Below are 22,118 nucleotides of genomic sequence, written 5' to 3'. Positions count from 1 at the left end.
TGTTAAAACATAAATTTAAAAAGCTTTGATGCTACATACAGCCTTCTGTAATAAAACCTGTTTCTGAAATACCATTTTTGGAAAATATACCATACAAAATGTTCTGTCAGAGTATTTTCAACATACCTAATAAGGATATTTAAACATTCATTATTAGTCTAGTTATTTACTTTGTTGGTGGGGTATTTTGCAAAATTTGATTATGCAGTTTGCAAGAATGTTAATCATATATCAACTTTTATATGAGAAAAAGTTTTTATATATCATCATTTTGAATACAGTCCCTCCAAACCTGATATGCCAAATTACCTTTCTGGATGTATTTTACCCTTGAAAGTGAAATTGGTTACAAACAAAAAAATATGTACTGCATTATTTTGTCCTCTCTATGCACCCTCAAGTTTCATCAAGACCATTTATTGACACTTGGGAATGTTCCCTTCTAAGTTGAATCAATTGATAAAGGACTGTTTTAAGACCACTGCTGGTGTGTCTGCAGCTTCTCCACAAGCCAAATCTGTCTCCAAAGCCAACTATAAACCCTATGACACCCACAAAAGATTCAGGCACATCTTGAGAAGCAAGAAATGTTCATATTTCACACTGGTTTTTCGACAGCTACTTGTGGTCACTACAGTTTGGTGCCTAACAGGGAACATCTTGCATCTGCACTGCAACTACTGGAATGAGGTGTACTTAGTGACAACAGAGAACCTGTCTGAATGAGAAGTGAAGTAGTGTGTCCAATGTATGGGAAACTGACAACAGCTGGGAGAATGGTGTCCTGTTGCCATAGTGTGTCCATATTATGTCATTTAGTAGAGGTTGACACAGTGGTTGGTCAGCATCATATGGTCCTCTGAGCCTGCTAGCAGATTTGCTTCACCCGAGCTCCAAGAATGATTTGCAGTGGAGTGAGTGTAGAGCAGAGAGAGGGGTTGAGCAGGGAGGTGGACAGTGGGGGGTCGGGGGCAGGAGAGATGTGAGGTGAACAGGGTCATGGTTGTCAGTCTACAACTATTGTTTACTGAGTCCATAATGAAGTTGTTATTACATTTGCATCTGTATTCTGTATTCTTCAGGACACCTGAGGATTCTTCCAACAAATTTCAGTGTGACGTCTGCCTTAATTGTGATTAGTATTATGTGGTCACTCCACTTCGTCACTCTGTAAACATACTCCCAAATACTTAATGGATGCGATTACTTCCAGTATCTGTTCTGCAGTTACGTAATCATACAACTATGGGTATTTCTACCTGCTTGTACAGAATAGTTACATTTGCTTGTGTTGAGGATCAACTGTCAATCCTTGCACCATGCATGAATCATCTAAGGATCTTCCTGCATTTTACTACAATTTTTTAGAGTTGCAGTTTCCTTGTATACAGCATCAGCACCCACAAAAAGCCTCGTGGAACTCCTAATATTACCCTCTAGGTCATTTATATATATTATGGAAATTAATGATCCTATAACACTCCCTTTGGGTATGCCTGAAGTTACTTTTACTTCTGAAGATTTGTTTTTGTTAAGAATCTAGGAACTCTTCAATTCAGTCACACAGATGGTTTGATATTCTATATGCTCATATTTTGTTTATCAGGCAGCAGTGTGGAACTGTATGAAATGTCTTCCAAAGTCAAGGGACATGGCATCAATTTCAGCACTTGTATTTACTGTTTTCTACATCTCATTGATAAAAATAGCAAGTTTAGTTTCATACAACTGTGATTTTCAGAATCCATGTTGATTCCTACAGAAGAGATTTTTGGCCTCCAGCAATGTCATAATACACAAACATAGAACATGTTTCACAATTCTACAACTGACCATTGTCATTATATAGGCCTTTAGATTTGTATGTCTGATTGATGATCCTTTTTGAAAACAAGAATGACCTGTGCTTTCTCCCAGTCATTAGCAATGCTTCACTCCTCTACCACTGCTGCTAGAAGAAGAGCAAGTTCTTCTGCATATTCTGTGTAGAAGCATACTAGGATCCCATCAGGTCCAGTAGCCTTCTTCTGTTGAATGATTGCAGTTTATTTCCCATTCCATGGTCACTTATTTTGGTATATGTCATTTAGAGAATTGCCAACGGCCTTGCCACAGTGGTAACACCGGTTCCCGTCAGATCAGTGAAGCTATGCACTGCCGGGCGGGAATAGCACTTAGATGGGTGACCATCCGGTCTGCTGAGTGTTGTTGGCAAGCAGGGTACACTCAGCCCTTGTGAGGCAAACTGAGGAGCTGCTTGATTGAGAAGTAGCAGCTCCAGTCTAACTGACATATGGCCAGGAGAGCAGTGTGCTGACCACATGCCCCTCCATATCCACATCCAGTGATGCCTGTGGACTGAGGGCTGAGGATGACATGGCAGCCGGTTGGTGCTGTTGGGCCTTCCAAGACCTGTTTGGACGGAGTTTAGTTTTTTTAGTTTTCATTTAGATAATTGTGCAATGATTTAAAGAAGGAACCACAGTATGATCTTGTTCAGTGAAACAGTTCTGGAAATTTTTGGAAAAAAAGAAGTGCAGAATTACCAATATGTGGTCCAGCTTCTTCCTGATATAAGTGAACTTGCCCTCATCTGCTTTCTTGAATTAAATCATATATGAAAAGATGTAGGCATAGGGCATACTGCTGCAAATACTTTTCTCACAGTGAGTCTTTGTTGTTTATCTGGGATGTCTTTTACAAGTGTGAGGTGTTTGAGTTCCATTAAAGAAACAGATGTATAGGGAATCATTATCTTCTTGTTGCTAGTATAACTGAGACTTGACTATATCATGCAAAATGTTTGGTCACTCTCTGACAAGGGAACCTCCCCATCGCACCCCCCTCAGATTTAGTTATAAGTTGGCACAGGGATAGGCCTTGAAAAACTGAACACAGATCAATCGAGAAAAGAGGAAAAAGTTGTGTGGAACTATGAAAAAAATAAGCAAAGTATACAAACTGAGTAGTCCATGCGCAAGGTAGGCAACATCGAGGAGAATGTTAGCTCACGAACGCCGTGGTCCCGTGGTTAGTGTGAGCAGCTGTGGAACGACAGGTCCTTGGTTCAATTCTTCCCTCGGGTGAAAATTTTAATTTTTTATTTTCAGATAATTATCAAAGTTCAGCCACTCACACATAATCAACTTCGCTCTCCAAAATTCCAGGACATGCTCAGATTTGCTTGGACATATACAGAATTTGATGGTCTACGCATGGAAACATTTGAAAACGTAAAAAACATGTTTTGACAGAGCACAGGGAAAAGTGTGCGACTCTGAAACTGTTGCATTAATTTGATGTAGTTTATGTGACAAACTCTTATGTTTTCCTCACTTTTTTTGGAGTGATTATCACATCCACAAGAAAACCTAAATCGGGCAAGGTAGAAGAATCTTTTTACCCATTCGCCAAGTGTACAAGTTAGGTGGGTCGACAACATATTCCTGTCATGTGACACACATGCCGTCACCAGTGTCGTATAGAATATATCAGACATGTTTTCCTGTGGAGGAATCGGTTGACCAATGACCTTGCGATCAAATGTTTTCGGTTCCTATTGGAGAGGCACGTCCTTTCATCTACTAATCACACGGTTTTGCGGTGCGGTCGCAAAACACAGACACTAAACTTATTACAGTGAACAGAGAGGTCAATGAATGAACGGACAGATCGTAACTTTGCGAAAATAAAGAAAGTAAAATTTTTACTCAAGGGAGGACTCGAACCAAGGACCTTTCATTCCGCAGTTGCTCACTCTAACCACGAGACCACGGCGCTCATCTGCTATCGTCCTCCTTGATGTTGCCTATGTTACGCATGGACTACTCACTTTGTATATTTTGCTTATTTTTTTCATAGTTCCACACAACTTCTTCCTCTTTTCTCGATTGATCTGTGTTCAGTTTTTCAAGGCCTATCCACTATGTCAATTTATAACTAAATCTGAGGGGGGTGCGATGGGGAGGTTCCCTTGTGAGTATCAACATAAGCCCAGGAGTGATGCTGAATTCACCTGATATTCTCTTGTAATTTCAATGAAATTATTCTCATTTGAAATGTAAGTTTTTCAGCCTAACAAGATGGCTTCATGTGCAAGCTGTAACTAGTTTTAGCTTTCCCATTGCAAGTTGAGTGGATTAGCCATTATGAGAGAGTGGCCAACACAGCAAATGCACATTAACTTAGTTGTGAAATCCGTGCATTCTAAAGTAAAACCTGCCTTAGCCATTGACTACAATCTTGCAGGAGAACTGGTATACTTTGTCAGCATTTGTCCTCTTCTTTAACTGAGCTGCAAGCAACCAGGTAGAAAATCAGGCACAACATCTTAAGAAAATATCTCCAGCAGTCTTCCCACAACTTTGATACAGTAACCATAGGCCTGTAAGTCAAAATCTTATGAAATTTCACCAGTACACATGCCTTAATATCTGCATTTTTCCACTTCATTTGACATAATTTTAAGTTTTTTATACACAATTTGCTTGCTTACTGTGCAGCATTCAATAACTTGTTTCTTTGTTCATCTACTTCCAATGCCCAATTTCCATATTTAAATGGTAGTTCTCAAGAGCTACTTGTGTATGGCACAAAACTACACATGGGCACAGTGTGTTTTGAGGTCAAATGTGAATAACATCTTAGTCATTCATGAAGACTATGACACTCTCATGTTTTAGATAATTTTTGCTTTATTAAACTTGAACTTTCTTCAGAAGATAATCATGAATGTGTAATTCATTTGCATTAGTATGATGCATATGTTCATAACCTTTGTTTTAAATCTGAACATTTGAGTTCTCATAATCAGGAGATTAAGCATGGTGAGGAATGACTTCCCAGTCACACCCTTCAATAAAGTCTTCTTTCAGAACAGCCGCATGCTGACAGGCATTCATATGCTGGCAGAGTTTTCTTGGTTGTTTTTATTAGATCACAACTGCAAAATATCTCATATAGTGGCAATAAATGTCGTCTATGGTGGTCACACAGAGGAAGCGATTCATAGCATATAACAACCTCTTTGTGCCAGCCTGTGCGTAAAATTATTTTTTGTGGATGCATACTGACCTTTTCATAATGCAATGTTTTTGGTTAGGTTAGGGCTCAAAAATTACTTTATTTTTATTAAATTAATGGAAAGGCAGCATATCTAATTACTAGTAATGATACTGAATGGGAATGCTTGATGTTCATGAGCCAACCAAACACGTTCAGGCAAAAATGCAGATATTGCTACTGACCGACTTTTGTTGTTTTGAATTAGAATATGCAGTACACATAAACCCAACATTCAAACTTTGGTCATTGAATAAAAATGTTAGAAAGTTACTTGGTCACAATGAAATGCATTTTATATGCTCATTGACCCCGGCCTTCCTTGTCCCAAGTGATGACATTTACACAATGAAAGACATAAGCATCTCCATGTGCCTTCTGATATTAATAATTTAATAATACAATGCCTCATTGACAAATCCTACCATAGGTCATAATTAAAAAGCAATCAGTAATTGCTAAGTAAGTTGAATACAACATTTGTTCAGTAATATGATGACTGTAATTCAACAATAATTTTCCTTCAGTCATATTTCACCAATAAAAAATTACTCTGTAATTGAGGAATGATAATAATCTGCTAAAATCCCTTTTTTTCTACTCTGTTTATCTGTACATCTCCAGTTACAAATACTTGACCTCCCCCAACCTGTAATAGCCATATTTAGATATTTGTAAGCAACATGTATCAATTATTGTACCTTCCATCTTCATAAATGAAGGACTACTTCTGTGATATTACTGTTAACCAAAAGTTATTGCAATGATCTACCAGACTAACATGACAAGATGAATTAGCAGAACATGCTGGACAAATTATCAGCAGGATACTGAAAATCTGATGTATACAGAAAAAGATTTCTAAAACCTTGAAGATCACCAAGGAGATCTATACACTTACAATACAATATAGAAAGATTTAAATACCTTCACAAACTTATTTCTTGCTAAATCTGCAATTGATTTTCGAGATGTCTTTCCAGAGCGTGTTCGTGGAAGTCCCCTTACAGGTGCAGCTAGACGAAAGGCAGCAATTGGACCAATAAGTTCCCTGACCATCTTTACTAGTTCATTTGTTATTTCTGCTTCAGTTTTCCTTGCATCTGTAAGAAAACTGAACATTTAATATACCTATACCAATATATTTTAACATAGCAAAACACAAAATTTTTAACATACGTTTCGCAGCATTTGATCTTATGTAACCTAGCTTTTGGGTTTTAAGCCAAATTTCCAGAAATTGTATTTCAATTTTGTGGAATATGAGCTTGTAATTGAAACCCTAGGTCATGTAATATGAAAAGTTGTGAAACACAGGTAACATAATGTGTATTTTATAGTGTATCAGTAATAAATTTGTAAATACCTTTGTTACCATCTCTTGCTGTTGTTAAAAATGAAGATAGAATATTACCCCTGATAGATTATAAACTAGCTCATGCAAAAAAAGATAAAAGTTAAGACCAAACAGTCTATTGCAATATGCAGGACGCTGAAGCAAAGAGAGGAGACTGGCATGCACGAACAAAATCTGTAACTCAGTTGAGGATTTCTTGGTAAGGAGGACACAGAGTGTTATCTTGGATGAAGATTAATCAACAAATGAAGAAGCAACTTCATGTCTGTGTCGGGGCCAGAGAAGTCTGTTGGGGCCCTTATCGTTGATGTTGTATATTCAGCTGGTGGACAATATTAACAGCAACCTCAGACTCTTTGATAAAAACACTCTTCACAAATGTCCACTCAACTCTGGTAAGATTTCAAAATGGTGCAAAGATTCCTTTAAATGTTTAAAAATGTAAAACAGTGCTTTTTTTTTTTTTTTTTAAAAAAAAGCCATACTATCCTATCTCTACAGTATCGGTGAGTTGCAACTGGAATCGATCAATTCGTATAAATACATGGGTGTAAGAGTATTTTGCGATATGGAATGGAAATATCACAATAGCTCAGTTGCATGTAAGGTGAGGTTTCATTAATACGATAGTGGGGAAAATGTAGCCTTTTTACAAAGGAGAATGCTTACAAAACTCTAGTGAAACCCATCCCAGGCCCACACAAGAAATGACTAATATCAGCACATAAAAGTCTCAACAGTACCATAATTATACTTTATGTAACCAACACATGTACCTTAATATGTTATTCAATGGGAAATATCCCCTACCATGCATTTCATAGAGGTTTGTGTGGTAAGTATGTATATGTGGATATGAACCTATTTCACATAGTTCATTGTACAATGTGTAAAAGGTGGTGGGTAGGCGTTACTAACTCACATCTGTGTATATAAAAAAATTATTTGCCATGAGAATGTAAAATGACTTGTTCCAAATTGTTACAATTTATTTTGCAAAATAACCCATGGAACATGGAACTAACATACTAACTTAAAAACTGTGAGTAATTTGTCAATGGTGAGAGCATCATACTTGAGTTTGTGGCCTAAATATTCAGTATTCACCACACTGATAATAATAATTAGCTATCCTGGTAATATCTATTAATTTATTCAAATTTTGAGATAGCATCCTCCTAGCTACATTATATTATCCTGAGTGATCTAATGGACGTGAAGATAAGAGTAAACATACAATACATTAAATTAATATTACAGTCCAAAAATAGTAGCTATGAGGCTGCTATGTGGTGCAGTGAAAGTTTCTGCATGTAGTTAATGGCTTTCAATGTGTAACTGATGAATGGCAATCCTGATAACTTGTATGAGGGTACAAAGTGTCTCTGTATGCAATATAGGACATCAGGACATTGACTAACAAAATCTCACAAATAATTTGTGGGTAACATATCAGGTAAATGGGGATACCAAAGAAGAAACAGGAACTGTTTTTTAACATCCCTTTCAAGATACAGATGAAGACTGCCCTGCTGGAATACAGTTGTGGAAATGCACTGATGGAAGAGTCCACAGTATCCCTGGCACCATGGTCAGTGTAAAGGGGGCCTACAATATGGAGCAAGTCTGGTGGTACCCCAGACTCTCAGACACTCATTCAGTATGATGATCAGTAATGAATTCTTGGAATTTGTATTAACCCCTAATACATCCAGTTGTACTCAAATTTTATTGTTGCCTAAACTAATCTGAGGAGGATTAGTGTTCAAGGTGCCACTGAAAATGAGATGATAAGTGTAGTAACACTGTTCACGTTTACGTAGCACTTCACTTAGCATAGACAGGGACTGAGTCCTAGGCAGGCCTGATGTTAACTGACTGGGCACAGCCCATGCTGCCTGAGTTGTTGTTGTTGTTACGCCGGCAGAGGTCGCGGCCGAATTCTCACGTGCCCTCTGGTGGACGGGACTCTACTTGTGGCAACTACCGTCCGTGACGCGCCGTGCCGATGTGCGCCTCCAGCGATCTGTCTGGTGGCTACTGCACTCCTCCTCCTTCGGGGGGTGAAGCCACTGTGATCCACTGCATCGGAAGGTGGAGCGTCGGGTAGGAGCGATGACCTCCACATCCATTGGAAGGCCGGAGTCGAGGGGATCTGCCAACCCTTGAGCCGGAACCTTCGAATATGGCTGGAAGTGACCCACACGAAGAGGCCCCTGTTGTCCCACCACCGGAGCCTGGGACAGAACGGGTGACAAACTGTTGAACTCCAGATCCTGTTCCACCTCAGGAGGGGCAAGACCCAGTGGTGGGGACGATGGGGAAGGGATGACCACAGGTGAACCAGCCTCCTGAGAAACCGGGCCTGCGAGGGGGGCCAGTTCTTGCTGGGCCTTCTCGAACAATGGCGATGCTGGTGCTGGAGCTACTGGAGGCTGCCAAGGCTGAAAACCATCGCAGTGCGGCCGAGTCACAGCGGGGAGAGGCGGTAACGTCCCCTGAGAAACCAACACAGGTGCCGGCAATGGGGAAGCTGGTGTCCAAGAGGTCGGAGGGTGGGTGTCCAAATGTGGACGTAGCTGATTTTGGTGACGACGTATCACCCGGTCCCCCACCTGCAAGGTATAGAGCCGGTGGCCATTTCGGCGCAGGACCACTGCCGGTATCCAACGTGGATTGCGACCAAACCCACGGGCCCAGACCGACATACCCAGTGGAAAGCCAGGTACTCCATGTTGCGAAGACTGGCGAGGACCAGGCCGGAGGAGGTGCAGCAGAGTCCTACGTTGGCGCCCATGGAGGAGCTCTGCCGGGCTGCGTTCTCCCATTGGTGTGGTCCGGTATGCCATCAGGAAAAACGTCAATGCTTCCTCTGCAGGAAATTCGTGCACATACTTTTTCATTTGCATCTTAAATATGCACACCATGCGCTCGGCTTCCCCATTCGATTGTGGATGGAAGGGGGGAGAGCAAACGTGCCGAATACCGAAGTGCCTACAAAAATCCTGGAAGGTCTGCAAAATAAACTGTGGTCCATTGTCCAAGACCAGGGTGATTGGCAGACCTTCCACAGAAAAGTGGTTGAGGAGCAGCGAACCACATATGGGAATCGGGAATAAGCATCAATGACAATGAGCCAAAAGCCATTGAGAAACGGGCCTGCAAAATCAATGTGAACATGTTCCCATGCTTGGGTTGCCGGCGGCCATGAAGAGAACGCAGCCCTGGGAGATGCCTGTTGGCTCGCACACTGGGAACAGGCAGCCACCAAGTGCTCAATTTCTCTGTCAATACCGGGCCAGTACACATGTCTGCGAGCCAAAGTTTTAGTACGGGAAACACCCCAGTGCCCTGCATGTAATAACGTGAGAACTTCCCTTCATAAACTTGCAGGAACAACCACGCGAGGAGCTGTATCATCGGTAGCCAGAAGGAGAACTCCTTCCAAGACCAAGAGGCGGTCTCGTAGAATAAAATAATTACGAAGAGGGTCCGAGGCCCAGCCTGGAGGGCGGGATGACCACCCCTGCTGAATGAGGCGAACTACTTGCCGGAGAACCGGGTCGGCTGCCGTTTCCCTGGTGACTCGAGAACTAGTGATCGGGAAGCCATCAACCACTTGGCGGGACACCACATCCAAATGAAAACACATAATCTCCTCACGATGGAACGTAGGATCCGGGCCCACCGGAAGACGGGAAAGAGCGTCGGCATTGGCATGCTGTCCGGTAGGGCGAAAATGAATGTCATAATGGTACTTAGAGAGGAACAAGGCCCAGCACTGTAGTCTGTGGGCCGCCCTATCCAGAATCTGAGAGGCGGGGCCAAATAACGCTATTAACGGCTTATGGTCAGTGATTAACTGAAACTTCGTGCCATACAAGAAAGGGTGAAACTTGGTAACAGCGTAGACAATGGCCAAAGCCTCTTTTTCCACCTGAGAGTAATGGGCCTGCGCGGGACTAAGAGTTTTAGACGCAAACACCAGTGGTTGCTTGGAACCGTCTGCATTGTGATGGGCCAGGACCGCCCCCACCCCATACTGCGAAGCATCTGTAGCCAGGACCAACGGCTTATGGAGGTCAAAAGTAGCCAAACAAGGCGCTGACGTGAGGAGGCCCTTCAACGAGGTGAACGCTCGCTCGCACGCAGGCGACCAATCAAAAGGAACACCCTTGTGCAGAAGGCAGTACAGGGGGCGGGCTATGGTGGAGGCCCTGGGGATGAACCAGTGGTAATAGGTTATCTTGCCTAAAAAAGCTTGTAACTCTTTCAGCGAAGCGGGCCGAGGAAGGTCGACAATACCTTGGACCAAACTTCCTAGTGGCTGGATGCCGTGCCGAGAGACGGTGTAGCCCACATACTCAATGGACGGTTGGAAGAAGTTTGACTTATGCAGGTTGCAACGCAAGCCCACAGACCTGAATTTGAGAAAGAGTGTCCGAAGGTTGTGCAAGTGTTCCTTCGTGCTGCGGCCTGTGACAATTATATCATCCAGGTAATTAATACAATGAGGGATTGTTGACGTGACATACTCAAGATAACACTGGAATATCGCCGGGGCACTGGATATTCCGAAGGCCAACCACTGGTATTGGTAAACGCCAAACGGGGTGTTGACGACCGCCAGCCATTTGGAGTCCTCATCAAGTGGTATCTGATGATAAGCCTCTGAAAGATCGATTTTCAAAAACTATTGGCCTCCCGCCACGGCAGAGAACAATTCATCAGCACGAGGCAAAGGAGAGGTGTCCACCACCAATTGGGAATTAATGGTGGCCTTGAAATCGCCACAAAGATGTAATTTTCCTGAGGGCTTCCTTACAATAATGAGGGGCGAAGCCCACTCACTAGAAGAAATGGGAAGAACGACCCCTAGGGCTGTCAGCCGGTCTAGCTCTTCCTTTACCTGAGGGCGGAGAGCCAAGAGGATCTGCCTCGTGCGTAGAAAACACGGGCGAGCCGACGCCTTCAACGTTAAGTGAGCTTCAAAATCTGAAACACGCCCCAGGACCTCCTCAAAGATATCTGGAAAGTGTGAGATCAAAGATTCCAATGATTGATAGGGAACGTCTTCGGAGACCAACTGTATGGTGTCAGCAATAGAAAAACCGAAAGCTTGAAAGGCATCCAGGCCAAAAAGGTTAGAGGAGCTCGCATCACTGACAACAATAAAAGTAATAGGCCGAGTGACTGATTTGTAAGTCATGTCAGTAGTGAATTGACCAAGTAGGGGAATGAACTGTTTACCATAACCGCATAGATGCCGGTAAACTGGCGCCAACGGGGGCGATCCAAGGTCGGAATAAGTTTGTGCATTCACCAACGAAACTGCCGCGCCCGTATCTACTTGCAGTTGTAACCGGCGTGACCGAACCGACACCTCGATAAAGAGTTTGCGTGCCGATGCGTCGGGAGCCTGGCCCAATGAAACTTCCTGAATGTCAACGTCCATGTCCTCTGTACCTGCTTCCTTCGATTCTTTTGAGGCTGAGCGGCAAACTTTAGCATTGTGTCCTTTTTTATTACACTTGCTTCAAACGGCCCAACGTTGGAGGCACTCTGACCAATCATGATGTATATAGCACGACGCACAGGACGGCAACAGGGGCCGGCGGCCAGAATTCTGTTTACGCGCCGTGCGGGAGCAGCCATAACAGCCGGATTGTACCGCTCGCATGTCGTCCACCCCGGACACAGTGGACGCGGACGCGCCGCCCTGAACTGCACCGACGTTGCACCACGCTTCCTGCTGTTGACCTGCGGCGTGAGAGACTTCATACGATTGAGCAATGGACAGGACTTCCTCAAGGGAAGGGTCTTCTAACTGCAGGGCCCGTTGCCGGACCTCCCGATCAGGGGCCGAATGAACAATGACGTCGCGTACCATAACATGGGCATACGACTCTCGCAACTGCTCCGTGACAAAATGACACTTGCGACTTAGACCATGCAGGGTAGCGGCCCACACCCGGTAAGACTGATGGGGCTGTTTCTTGCATTGATAGAACTCGACCCTAGCTGCCACAACATGCATGTGGCGGTGATAATATGAAGACAGCAATGAACACAATGCGTCAAAAGACAAGGACGAGGGTTCCTGCAATGGCGCTAGCTGCCGCAAAACTTGATACAGTGAGGGAGATATCCAAGACAAGAAGACAGCATGACATACCTCCGCATCGGCAACATGAAACACCTGGAAATGCTGCCGAAGACGATGTTCATACGCGTCCCAATCCTCTGCCGTCTCGTCATACGGGGGAAAGGGAGGAGGGAACGGTGCTGGAGCAGACTGCATGGAGAACAACGCCGGAAGCACTTGTTTCATGGTGGCCATGAGCTCCATCTGCTGCTCAACCAAAACCTGCACTAAATCCTCCATGCCGTGGAGAAGCTGTGAAACCGGAACAACGACGCAACACGCGAATGAATGACCATACTCGTCGCCAATTGTGTAGTAACACTGTTCACGTTTATGTAGCACTTCACTTAGCATAGACCGGGACTGTGTCCTAGGCAGGCCCGATGTTAACTGACTGGGCACAGCCTGTGCTGCCTGAGTTGTTGTTGTTGTTACGCCAGCAGAGGTCGCGTCCAAATTCTCGCGTGCCCTCTGGTGGACGGGACTCTACTTGCGGCAACTACCGTCCGTGACGCGCCGTATCGATGTGCGCCTCCCGCGATCTGTCTGGTGGCTACTGCAATAAGAGACAAAGAACATCAGAGCCAGAGAATAAGCTCACACTGGAGAAGGATGGTAGGGGAAGTCACGCACATCCATTTCAAAGAAACCCTCATGGCACTTGCCATAATGGATTTAGGATAACCTTAGAAAACCTAAATCTGAATGGTCAATCAGGAATTTGAATTCCAATTTTCCTAAATGTGAAATCAGTGCATATCTCACTAGGTGTTACCTTAGGCAATGATTGTCAACTATCTGCAAAATAGCACAACACTTTCAGTACTGTACTCATCAGTTATCAAACCCATAGGTTTATCTGGTCAGGAAACAAGGATGTATTGTACAGAGGAATGTGTTGATGCAAACTGCAGCGTAACAGATGCCACTGAACTGTAAAAAAAAAGTGATGTTACAGCTGCAGCATTTACCTAAAATTGTGTTAATACAGCAGATGAAATTCCACAGAATGTATTTAACTGGCACATTAGGTGATCATTTTCCTGCTAATGTGATTTTTGTAGTGCTCCAACAAGTGATGTATTTATGAGATGTCTGAGATTACAGGCTACATCAACATCTAATATCCAAAATCTGCAAACCTCTGTAAAGTATAGGGGAGAGGGTTATTTCCATTATTCCACTTATTATGGTTTATTCACATTCCAATTGTGTATGTCTCGTGGAAAGAGAGACTGCTGGGTGAACGGTAATTAGTCTAATGTTGTCTTCTAAGAGAGCAACAGATTGGGGGCTGCAGTATATTCCTCAATTTTCACAGTTAATATTGGTTCTCAAAACTTTGTAAGTACGCTTTTGTGGGATACTTGATGTATATCTTCAGGCATCTACCAGTTTCAGTTTGCCAGCATTTTAATAATGCTCTCTCATAGATTAGGCATACCCATGAACATTTATGCTGCCCTTCTTTGTATATACTTAATATCTTCTGTTCGTCCTATTTGGTATGGGTCCCACACAACTGAGCAATATTCTAGGATGGATCCCATAAGTGTTCCATAAGCAATCTCCTTTCTAGAATTAATGCATTTTACCACTATCCTATCAATGAAATGAAGTCTGTAACGTGCTACACCTACAACTGGAAGTCTGTAACATGCTACACCTACAACTGAGCCAATGCAATGATTCTGTTTCATGTCTCCAGTCCACAGCCCCTTGAGGTTTCCAAATTACAGCATATAACATGATAGTGTGTAACATAACTATGTTAGTGCATGAGAAACAGTGTGCTGTACTATAATTTTGAATTTGAAGTGTTTGTCAACACAAGGAATACCCTGTCTTTAAGCATGAAAATGCCAGACCAAGCATGAGTGTTGCAGCATCTGCAACAATCAAACACCATGGGTTCACTCTCACTGATCATCCTCCATACCGTCCCAACTTGGCCCCATCTGATTTTCATCTATTTCCAAAACTTAAAGAATATATTCAAGGACTTCACTTTGATAGTACGAAGCAGTGTAAGGGGAGGTTAGTTGTGGCTTCATCAGCAAAGTCAGGCGTGCTACAGTGATTCTATCAACAAACTGATCTATCATTGAGAAATAAAAATGTAGACATGAAGAATAAATATGTAGAGTATTAGTAAAGTTTGTTTTATTTAAAAACCTTTAAGAATTTTCACATAAAAAATTCAGAAGCATTTCTTTTCAGCATGCCCTCATAGAAACCAGTGTTTAGTGCTGAAATGATGATCAGCCATGCTACAATCAACCGATCAACACAAAGCAGGGACACACCTGTCTGTTTTCAATTGCACGCACTCTGATGTGAATTCATCCCTTCTGGCACTATGAGTGCTATGTTAAAGACATCAGGTCATTATTTTTCTTTGAAAGTGGGTTTTCTTGTTTCCATTTTGTTTTAATCTTCACAATGTTAAATTACTAATTATAAAATTTAAATATAATTAAACAGTACAATTTATATATGTAAAATTAATATATTCAGTTTAGTTATGATTACTACCCTTGTAAGTCAAAAGGTTGTATGTTATCCCATTGTAGCACATTGGTAAAATTTTGCATGAGCCACCACTAGCATCTAGTTTATTGCTTTGATTTTTGTTCTTGGGATAGCATAAGAGAAAAGTGGAATCTGGATTTAGTATGATCAGTGTTTTCAGAATTCATGCTGCTAGCACAGATACAAGAGGGAGGGGTATCAGTGAGTTCATTATCTCAACCCCCTCCCCCCATGAGCACATTTTGCTGAAAACATTTATATTTTTACACATTTAAATTTTAAAATTTTTTAGTTTCTTTCTAGATAATATGGAAGCATGAAAACAAGGAGTCTCAAAAAATTCAAGGAGTTCTAGAATATTATGAGCTACACATGGACCCTTCTTTCAGTTTCATTGTAATAGATACCCTGGGAAGGGACCTGGGAGGGCACCGGTGATGAAGTTCATCTTCTGCTCCTCCTCTTCCAATCCAATGTTCTGGAATGGTGTCATCCAAGTAACATCTGACATGCTTAGAGAATTTCTTTCAGTGCAACCAATATTACATGAATGACACCATTCCAGGACATTGGATTGTAAGAGGAGGTGCAGAAGATGAACTTCATCACTGGTGGCCTCCCAGGTCTCCAGACCTCACACCTTGTGACTTGAATCTGGGGGGTTATGTAAAAGACAGTGTTTTTACACCCTCTATGCCTGACACTCTGGAAAATCTGTAATATCTCATTGTTAAAGCTGTGAATTTGATAATGAGAGACCAGCTGCTCGATTTGTGGCAGGAAATGAGACACCGTTTTGACATCTGTCATGTAACACATGGTGGTCACATTGAATGCATAAAAATGTGAACTTTTCTATTTCCAGGAACACTGGAGTAGTGTTTCTATCTTTTGGAGTCCAGAAGCAATAAATGTTTGAATTATGCTCCTTCTTTTTGAACAGCCCTGTATGTGTATAACTTCTAATGACAGTAGGTCATATTCTTTTACCATATCCTCTAAACAGTGGGCAACGGGAGCAACAACAAAGTGGATTTGGAACTTTGCTTTGCATTAAGAAACCCTGATTACTGGGAAATTTAATATATCATTGCTAACCAAACATGCCACACAGAACCAATGATGTTCAGGCTGCAAAATTATGTAATAGTTGAAATGTCAAGCAATTTTCTGCTTACCTCAGCTACATTTTCAAAATACTCCAGTTTCTCATGTAGGTCCCTTAATGTTAAATAGAATTATTGTTACCAGTGTGTAATATATTGAACAGTTGTATTTAAAAGTTATTTCCATTTTCATTTCATTTCTTGTATTGTTGTTGTAATTGAATGTCCAATTTTATGTACTCATATAGACAGACTCATTCAGTACACACTACATTGTATGCATTTCATAAATGTGAGACAGAAAGTGAAAAGAGACGTCTTGTCAAAAATTTTGCATTTGAGCTATTGTAATTTTCACTTTCAGCATTAAATTCTCTACAATTTGTAAAAAACTAGATTTGTATCTCTAAGTTAGAGTCAATTATGACATAATGAATATTGTTGCAGAAGAAGCTGAATAGCACTGTAGTGTAGTGGTTATGATACTGAACTGTTCCATGGAGAGTCGTGAGTCCAAAATTCCCTGGACTGCACAATTTCAATTTCTATATTCAGTTCGAGTACATTCTAGAAGTATCCACGAATGTCAAGAATTACTGTACTGGAATGTTCTGTAGCTGTATATATACTGTATGTGTTCTGAACGCAAGCAGTTTGCTCTGCGCCCTTGTATGTGCAAGTGCTTAATAAACCTTCGTTATGTGAAGTCAGTGTTCATCATTTATCTAATCACATCTTTTTCTATGTGATATTATTCTGGCGGAGACGCTGGGTATCGGAACTTGTGACAGCGCACATTATTGATGACACAGTGGCTCCCATCAGGCCATGACAGAGCCACCGCTTACGTGGCGAGAAACCCGAGTTTGAGCCACATTCAACAGATCACAATCTATTGGAGACAGAAGAAGAAGAGGATGTTACAATGACAGAAACTGTGTGCCACCACATGAGCCATCCTTCCGGGTTCTCTGGTGACGATGCCAAAGATCTAAACAAGTGGCTGAAGGTATATGAGTGTATAGCCAAATTTAACAAATGGGATGACACCATGTGTTTGGCTAACGTATTTATCTACTTGGAGGGCACTGCCAAGCAATGGTATGAGAACAATGAGGAGACATTCACAAGCTTGAAAGTATTCCAAGCAGAACTGCACAAGTATTTAGGCGACACACAATGACAGAAAGGCAAGGCTGAAGATAAATTAAAGTGCAGGGCACAGCGTCCATGAGAAACTACAGCATCCAACATTCAAGACATCTTGGAGCTGTGTAAAATAGTGGATCCTGGAAGACAAGGTTGCACATCTCATGAAGGGTGTTGCTGAGGACATGTACAAGCCATACTCCTGAAGGAGGTTTCGACAGCAGATGACTTCATAAAATGGTGCCAGTATACTGAGACAATGCATCAAAAAAGAATTATATGCAAGAAGTTTGAATGGCTTCCAAGTGTTGTATCGATGTCTGTGATGGAGGAAGCAACTGATTTCACAAGTGTTCTACGTCAGATAGTGAGAGAGGAAGTTCAGAAGGAACTTGGATTGCATGACGAGCAAAAAACTGAGATGCTTCAAGAGGTCGTAAGGAAGGAAGTGGAACAGACATTGAACCCAGTCTCTTGTCCTTCATTTCCCTTTAAAATGGTTAAAAAGTCAAGACCTAGGCGGAGTTACATTCCTGCAATGCCGCATGAGGAACCTGTTTGGGTACCAAGGAAGACTGACATCTGGAGGACCCAGGATAACCAACCAGTATGTTTCCACTGTGGATGACCGAGACATGTGGTGCACTATTGTTGAGAAAGGCGGAGGATATTTGGTGATGCCTGCACCAGAAGACAGCAGACCAATCTTAGCTGATGCCAAATCTGGGAAGACGAAGATGAACAAGAAGATGTGGGTGCAGGACGACATAGGTCACCATCGCCACAAGCTAGTCGCCAGAGAGGACGCTCCCCAACACGCCGATCAAGGTCTCCATCACCATTCAGAAGCTCCAGCTGATCACCTAGCTGCCGCAATCTGGAAAATTAAAGGGTGCAACCTTCCTTGGAGGTGAGGCTACTGAAGAGAAAAATCCTCTGCCGTCGATCACTACAAAAATGATAGGAAACTACATCGATATCCTCATGGATGGCTGACCAGCCCAAGCTCTTGTGGACTCTGGAGCATCATATTCAGTCATTTCGGAGAAGTAGCATCACCAGTTGCAGAAAACCGTATTCGTTGACAACAAAATATCTCTGCTGAAGGTGGCTAATGGGAAACATGTAAAACCTACAGGAAGATGTACCATTCATGTGGGTATAAGTAGCCATACACAGCCCTTAGAAGTCATCGTCTTACAAGAGTGTAGTCATGATGTCATTCTCGGATGGGACTTTTTGAAAGCTTCTCAGGCAATTATAAATTGTGGTCGCTCGAAGATTATGCTGGATGAGATGAGATACTGTGGGCAGGAAGATGCGCATCCGAGTGTGTGGAGGCTATGTGTGCTGGATGAAGTGATCATTCCTGCAGTCAGCGCTAGAAAGGTAACTGTCACATGTCATGCCATGCATCAACGCATGGCTCTTGTAGTGGAATGTAAGAGAAGCATACCACTGGAGAATAACTTGGTCATCCCCGCCTCTGTCATCGTCTTGTTTAAGAATGGATTCAGTAAACTGTGGGTAGTTAACTGTCACCGAGAACAGCAGATCCTTCCAAGATGCATGTGCATAGCAAATGCTGAGCCGTTAATTGAAGAACAGCTGAGCATCACAGAAACCTCCCATGCCGAGTCTGTATGTGAAATTAGCACTACCACTACGAGACAAGATCTGCTAGCTTGACTATCACCAGATATCATTAAGAAACAACAGAAGAAGCTACTTTCCATTCTTCGAGAGTTCTCTGAATGCTTCAATCCACAGGTGAAGAGTAAATTAGACAAACCGACGGTGAAGCACTGGATTAGCACTGGAGACCATCAACCAATAAGCCAGAGAGCATACCGTGTGTCAGCAACAGAACTTTGAATAATTCGTGATGAGGCAGAGAAAATGATGAAGAATGACATCATTCAGCCTTCACAGAGCCCATCATCATCACCAGTGGTCCTCGTCAGGAAGAAGGATGGCAGTTGATGCTTTTGTGTTGATTACAGGAAACTTAATAAGATAACTATAAGGGATGTTTATCCTCTTCCACGAATTGACGATACACTAGATTGCCTGAAGGGGGCTAAGTTTTTCTCAACCATGGACATGTACTTGGGGTACTGGCAAATCTAAGCAGATGAGGCTGATCATGAGCAAACTGCATTCATCACCCATGAGGACCTGTATGAGTTTAAGGTAATGCCGTTTGGTTTGTGTAATGCACCAGCAAGATTTGAACAGATGATGGATAACCTTCTAAGGCACCTGAAGTGGACGATGTGTCTTTGTTATTTGGATGACATTATAGTATTCTCAGTGACATATGATGAACATATAAAAAGACTGAGGGCTGTTCTTATTGCCTCCAACAAGGCAGACTGAAACTTAATCCAAGAAAGTGTCTCTTTGGAGCAAAAGAAATCAGAATTCTTGGACACCTTGTGTCAAACGAAGGTGTGTGGCCACACCCAGAAAAGGTGAGATCTATAATGGAATTTCCTATTCCTAAAAGTATTAGAGATATGAGAAGCTTCCTCGGTTTATGTTCTTATTACCATCATTTTATCAAAGACTTTTGTATCAAAGCCAGGCCACTCAAAGAGTTGTTATAAGCTGATGCTAAATTTATCTTGGGTGGAGCTCAACAAGATTCTTTCAATGTGCTGCGAAAAGATCTGACGACTGACTCTGTACTTGGTCTGTATGATGAGAGAGCACCTACAGAACTACACGCAGATGCCATTGGGTATGGGATCGGTGCTGTTCTGTTGCAAACTTTTGATGGAAAAGAGAAGGTTATAGCCTGCCCAGAGAAACTACTCTACTACAGAAAGAGAATGTCTTGCTGTGATCTGGGCCATGTGCAAATTTCGACAGTATCTCTGTGGAAGGCCATTCACAGTTCAGAGCATCATTCACTTTGTCGGTTGACAGGTCTTAAGGATCCAACAGGACGACTTGCCAGGTAGGCACTACATCTTCAAGAGTATGACATTACCATAGTATACAAAAGTGGAAGAAAATACCAAGACACTGACTGTCTCTCAAGAAATCATGCGAAAGACCATCAAGACTTTGATGAAGATAGGGACTGTCTCACTGCACTCCAGGATCTCTCTGCGGAGCAGAAGAAGGACCCCAAGATATCTCAAATCATGCTTGCCTTAAATCAGTCAGAGGATGTGAAAGGACAATTTAACGTTATTAATGGATTACTTTGCAAGAAAAACTTTGATCTGTTGGGAAAGAGGTGGCTACCAGTGATTCCTAAACACATGTGCTTAGATGTTATACAGAAATTCCATGACACACCTGAGGCTGGACATATAGGATTTATTAAGACATATGATAGAATCCACAAGAGATTTTTCTGTCCAGGTTTATTTAGAAGTGCCCATCATTATGTGTCGCACTGTTGAGAGTGCCAGAGGAGAAAGGCAGTTCCTCAGAAACCACCTTGCCCACTCATACCAGTTCCACCAGCTGAAACACCTTTCCAGCATGCTGGGATTGACCTCCTTGGATGATTTCCAATGTCTGCTAGCGGCAATAGATGGATTATTTTTTGCACTGGTTATCTGACACACTATGCCATTACAAAAGCTGTGAAAACAGCCGAAGCATCTGAGGTAGCCAAACTTATTGTGGAAGACTTGTATTAAAACATGGTGCCAAACAAGACACCATATGATTTATGCCATTCTTCCCCGTGCATGGACATGAGGCGACTACTACGACAATGAACACTGTGTTTCCGTTACATCCTGATGATGTAGATGATGACTACATTGGCCAGGTGTTAACCAGAGCTGAGGAACCTCAGCAGTTAGCTCGACTCCGCACGCTGCAGGTTCAAGAAAATGATCACCAAAGGTATGACGTGAGCCACCGCCCTGTTGTCTACCAGCCTGGTGATCTCATCTGGGTCCGCCGCTCGTGGTCTCGCGGTTGCGTTCTCGCTTCCCGAGCACGGGGTCCCGGGTTCGATTCCCGGCGGGGTCAGGAATTTTCACCTGCCTCGAGATGACTGGGTGTTTGTGTTGTCCTCATCATTTCATCATCATCCAGGAAAGTGGCGAAATTGGGCTGAGCAAAGGTTGGGAAATTGTACGGGCGCTGATAACCGCGCCGTTGAGCGCCCTACAAACCAAACATCATCATCATCATCATCATCATCATCTCATCTGGATCTTCACTGTTTGGAAGGTTGGTCTCTCTGAGAAACTCCTCAGGTGCTACTTTGGACCTTATAAGGTTGTAAGATAGTTCCCAGAATGAGATTTTCACTCTGCAGCGGAGTGTGCACTGACATGAAACTTCCTGGCAGATTAAAACTGTGTGCCCGACCAAGACTCGAACTTGGGATCTTTGCCTTTCGTGGGCAAGTGCTCTATCATCTGAGCTACCGAAGCACGACTCATGCCCGGTCCTCACAGCTTTACTTCTGCCAGTATCTCGTCTTCTACCTTCCAAACTTTACAGAAGCTCTACTGCGAACCTTGCAGAACTAGCACTCCTGAAAGAAAGGATATTGTGGAGACATGGCTTAGCCACAGCCTGGGGGATGTTTCCAGAATGAGATTTTCACTCTGCAGCAGAGTGTGTGCTGATATGAAACTTCCTGGCAGATTAAAACTGTGTGCCCGACCGAAACTTGAACTCGGGACCTTTGCCTTTCGCGGGCAAGTGCTCTACCATCTCCCGAGTTTGAGTCTTGGTCGGGCACACAGTTTTAATCTGCCAGGAATTTTTGTAAGATAGTTGTCTGATG

General features: G+C 42.7%; 1 protein-coding gene across 1 annotated transcript in view; it reads right to left on the bottom strand.

Moving 5' to 3' along the window:
• Positions 1 to 22,118, bottom strand: part of LOC126470040 (acyl-CoA synthetase short-chain family member 3, mitochondrial) — a 324,267-nt gene that overhangs the window by 15,093 nt on the left and 287,056 nt on the right. Inside the window, exon 13 of the mRNA XM_050097536.1 lies at positions 5,989 to 6,164. Coding sequence (XP_049953493.1) covers positions 5,989 to 6,164 — 176 coding nt within the window. The remainder of the gene's footprint in view (positions 1 to 5,988; positions 6,165 to 22,118) is intronic.

The sequence above is a fragment of the Schistocerca serialis genome, chromosome 3, assembly GCF_023864345.2.
Source record: "Schistocerca serialis cubense isolate TAMUIC-IGC-003099 chromosome 3, iqSchSeri2.2, whole genome shotgun sequence".
In the NCBI taxonomy this organism is placed as follows: Eukaryota; Metazoa; Arthropoda; class Insecta; order Orthoptera; family Acrididae; genus Schistocerca; species Schistocerca serialis.
The sequence above is the reverse complement of the archived record's forward strand: the minus strand, read 5'-3'. Positions and strand labels throughout refer to the sequence as shown.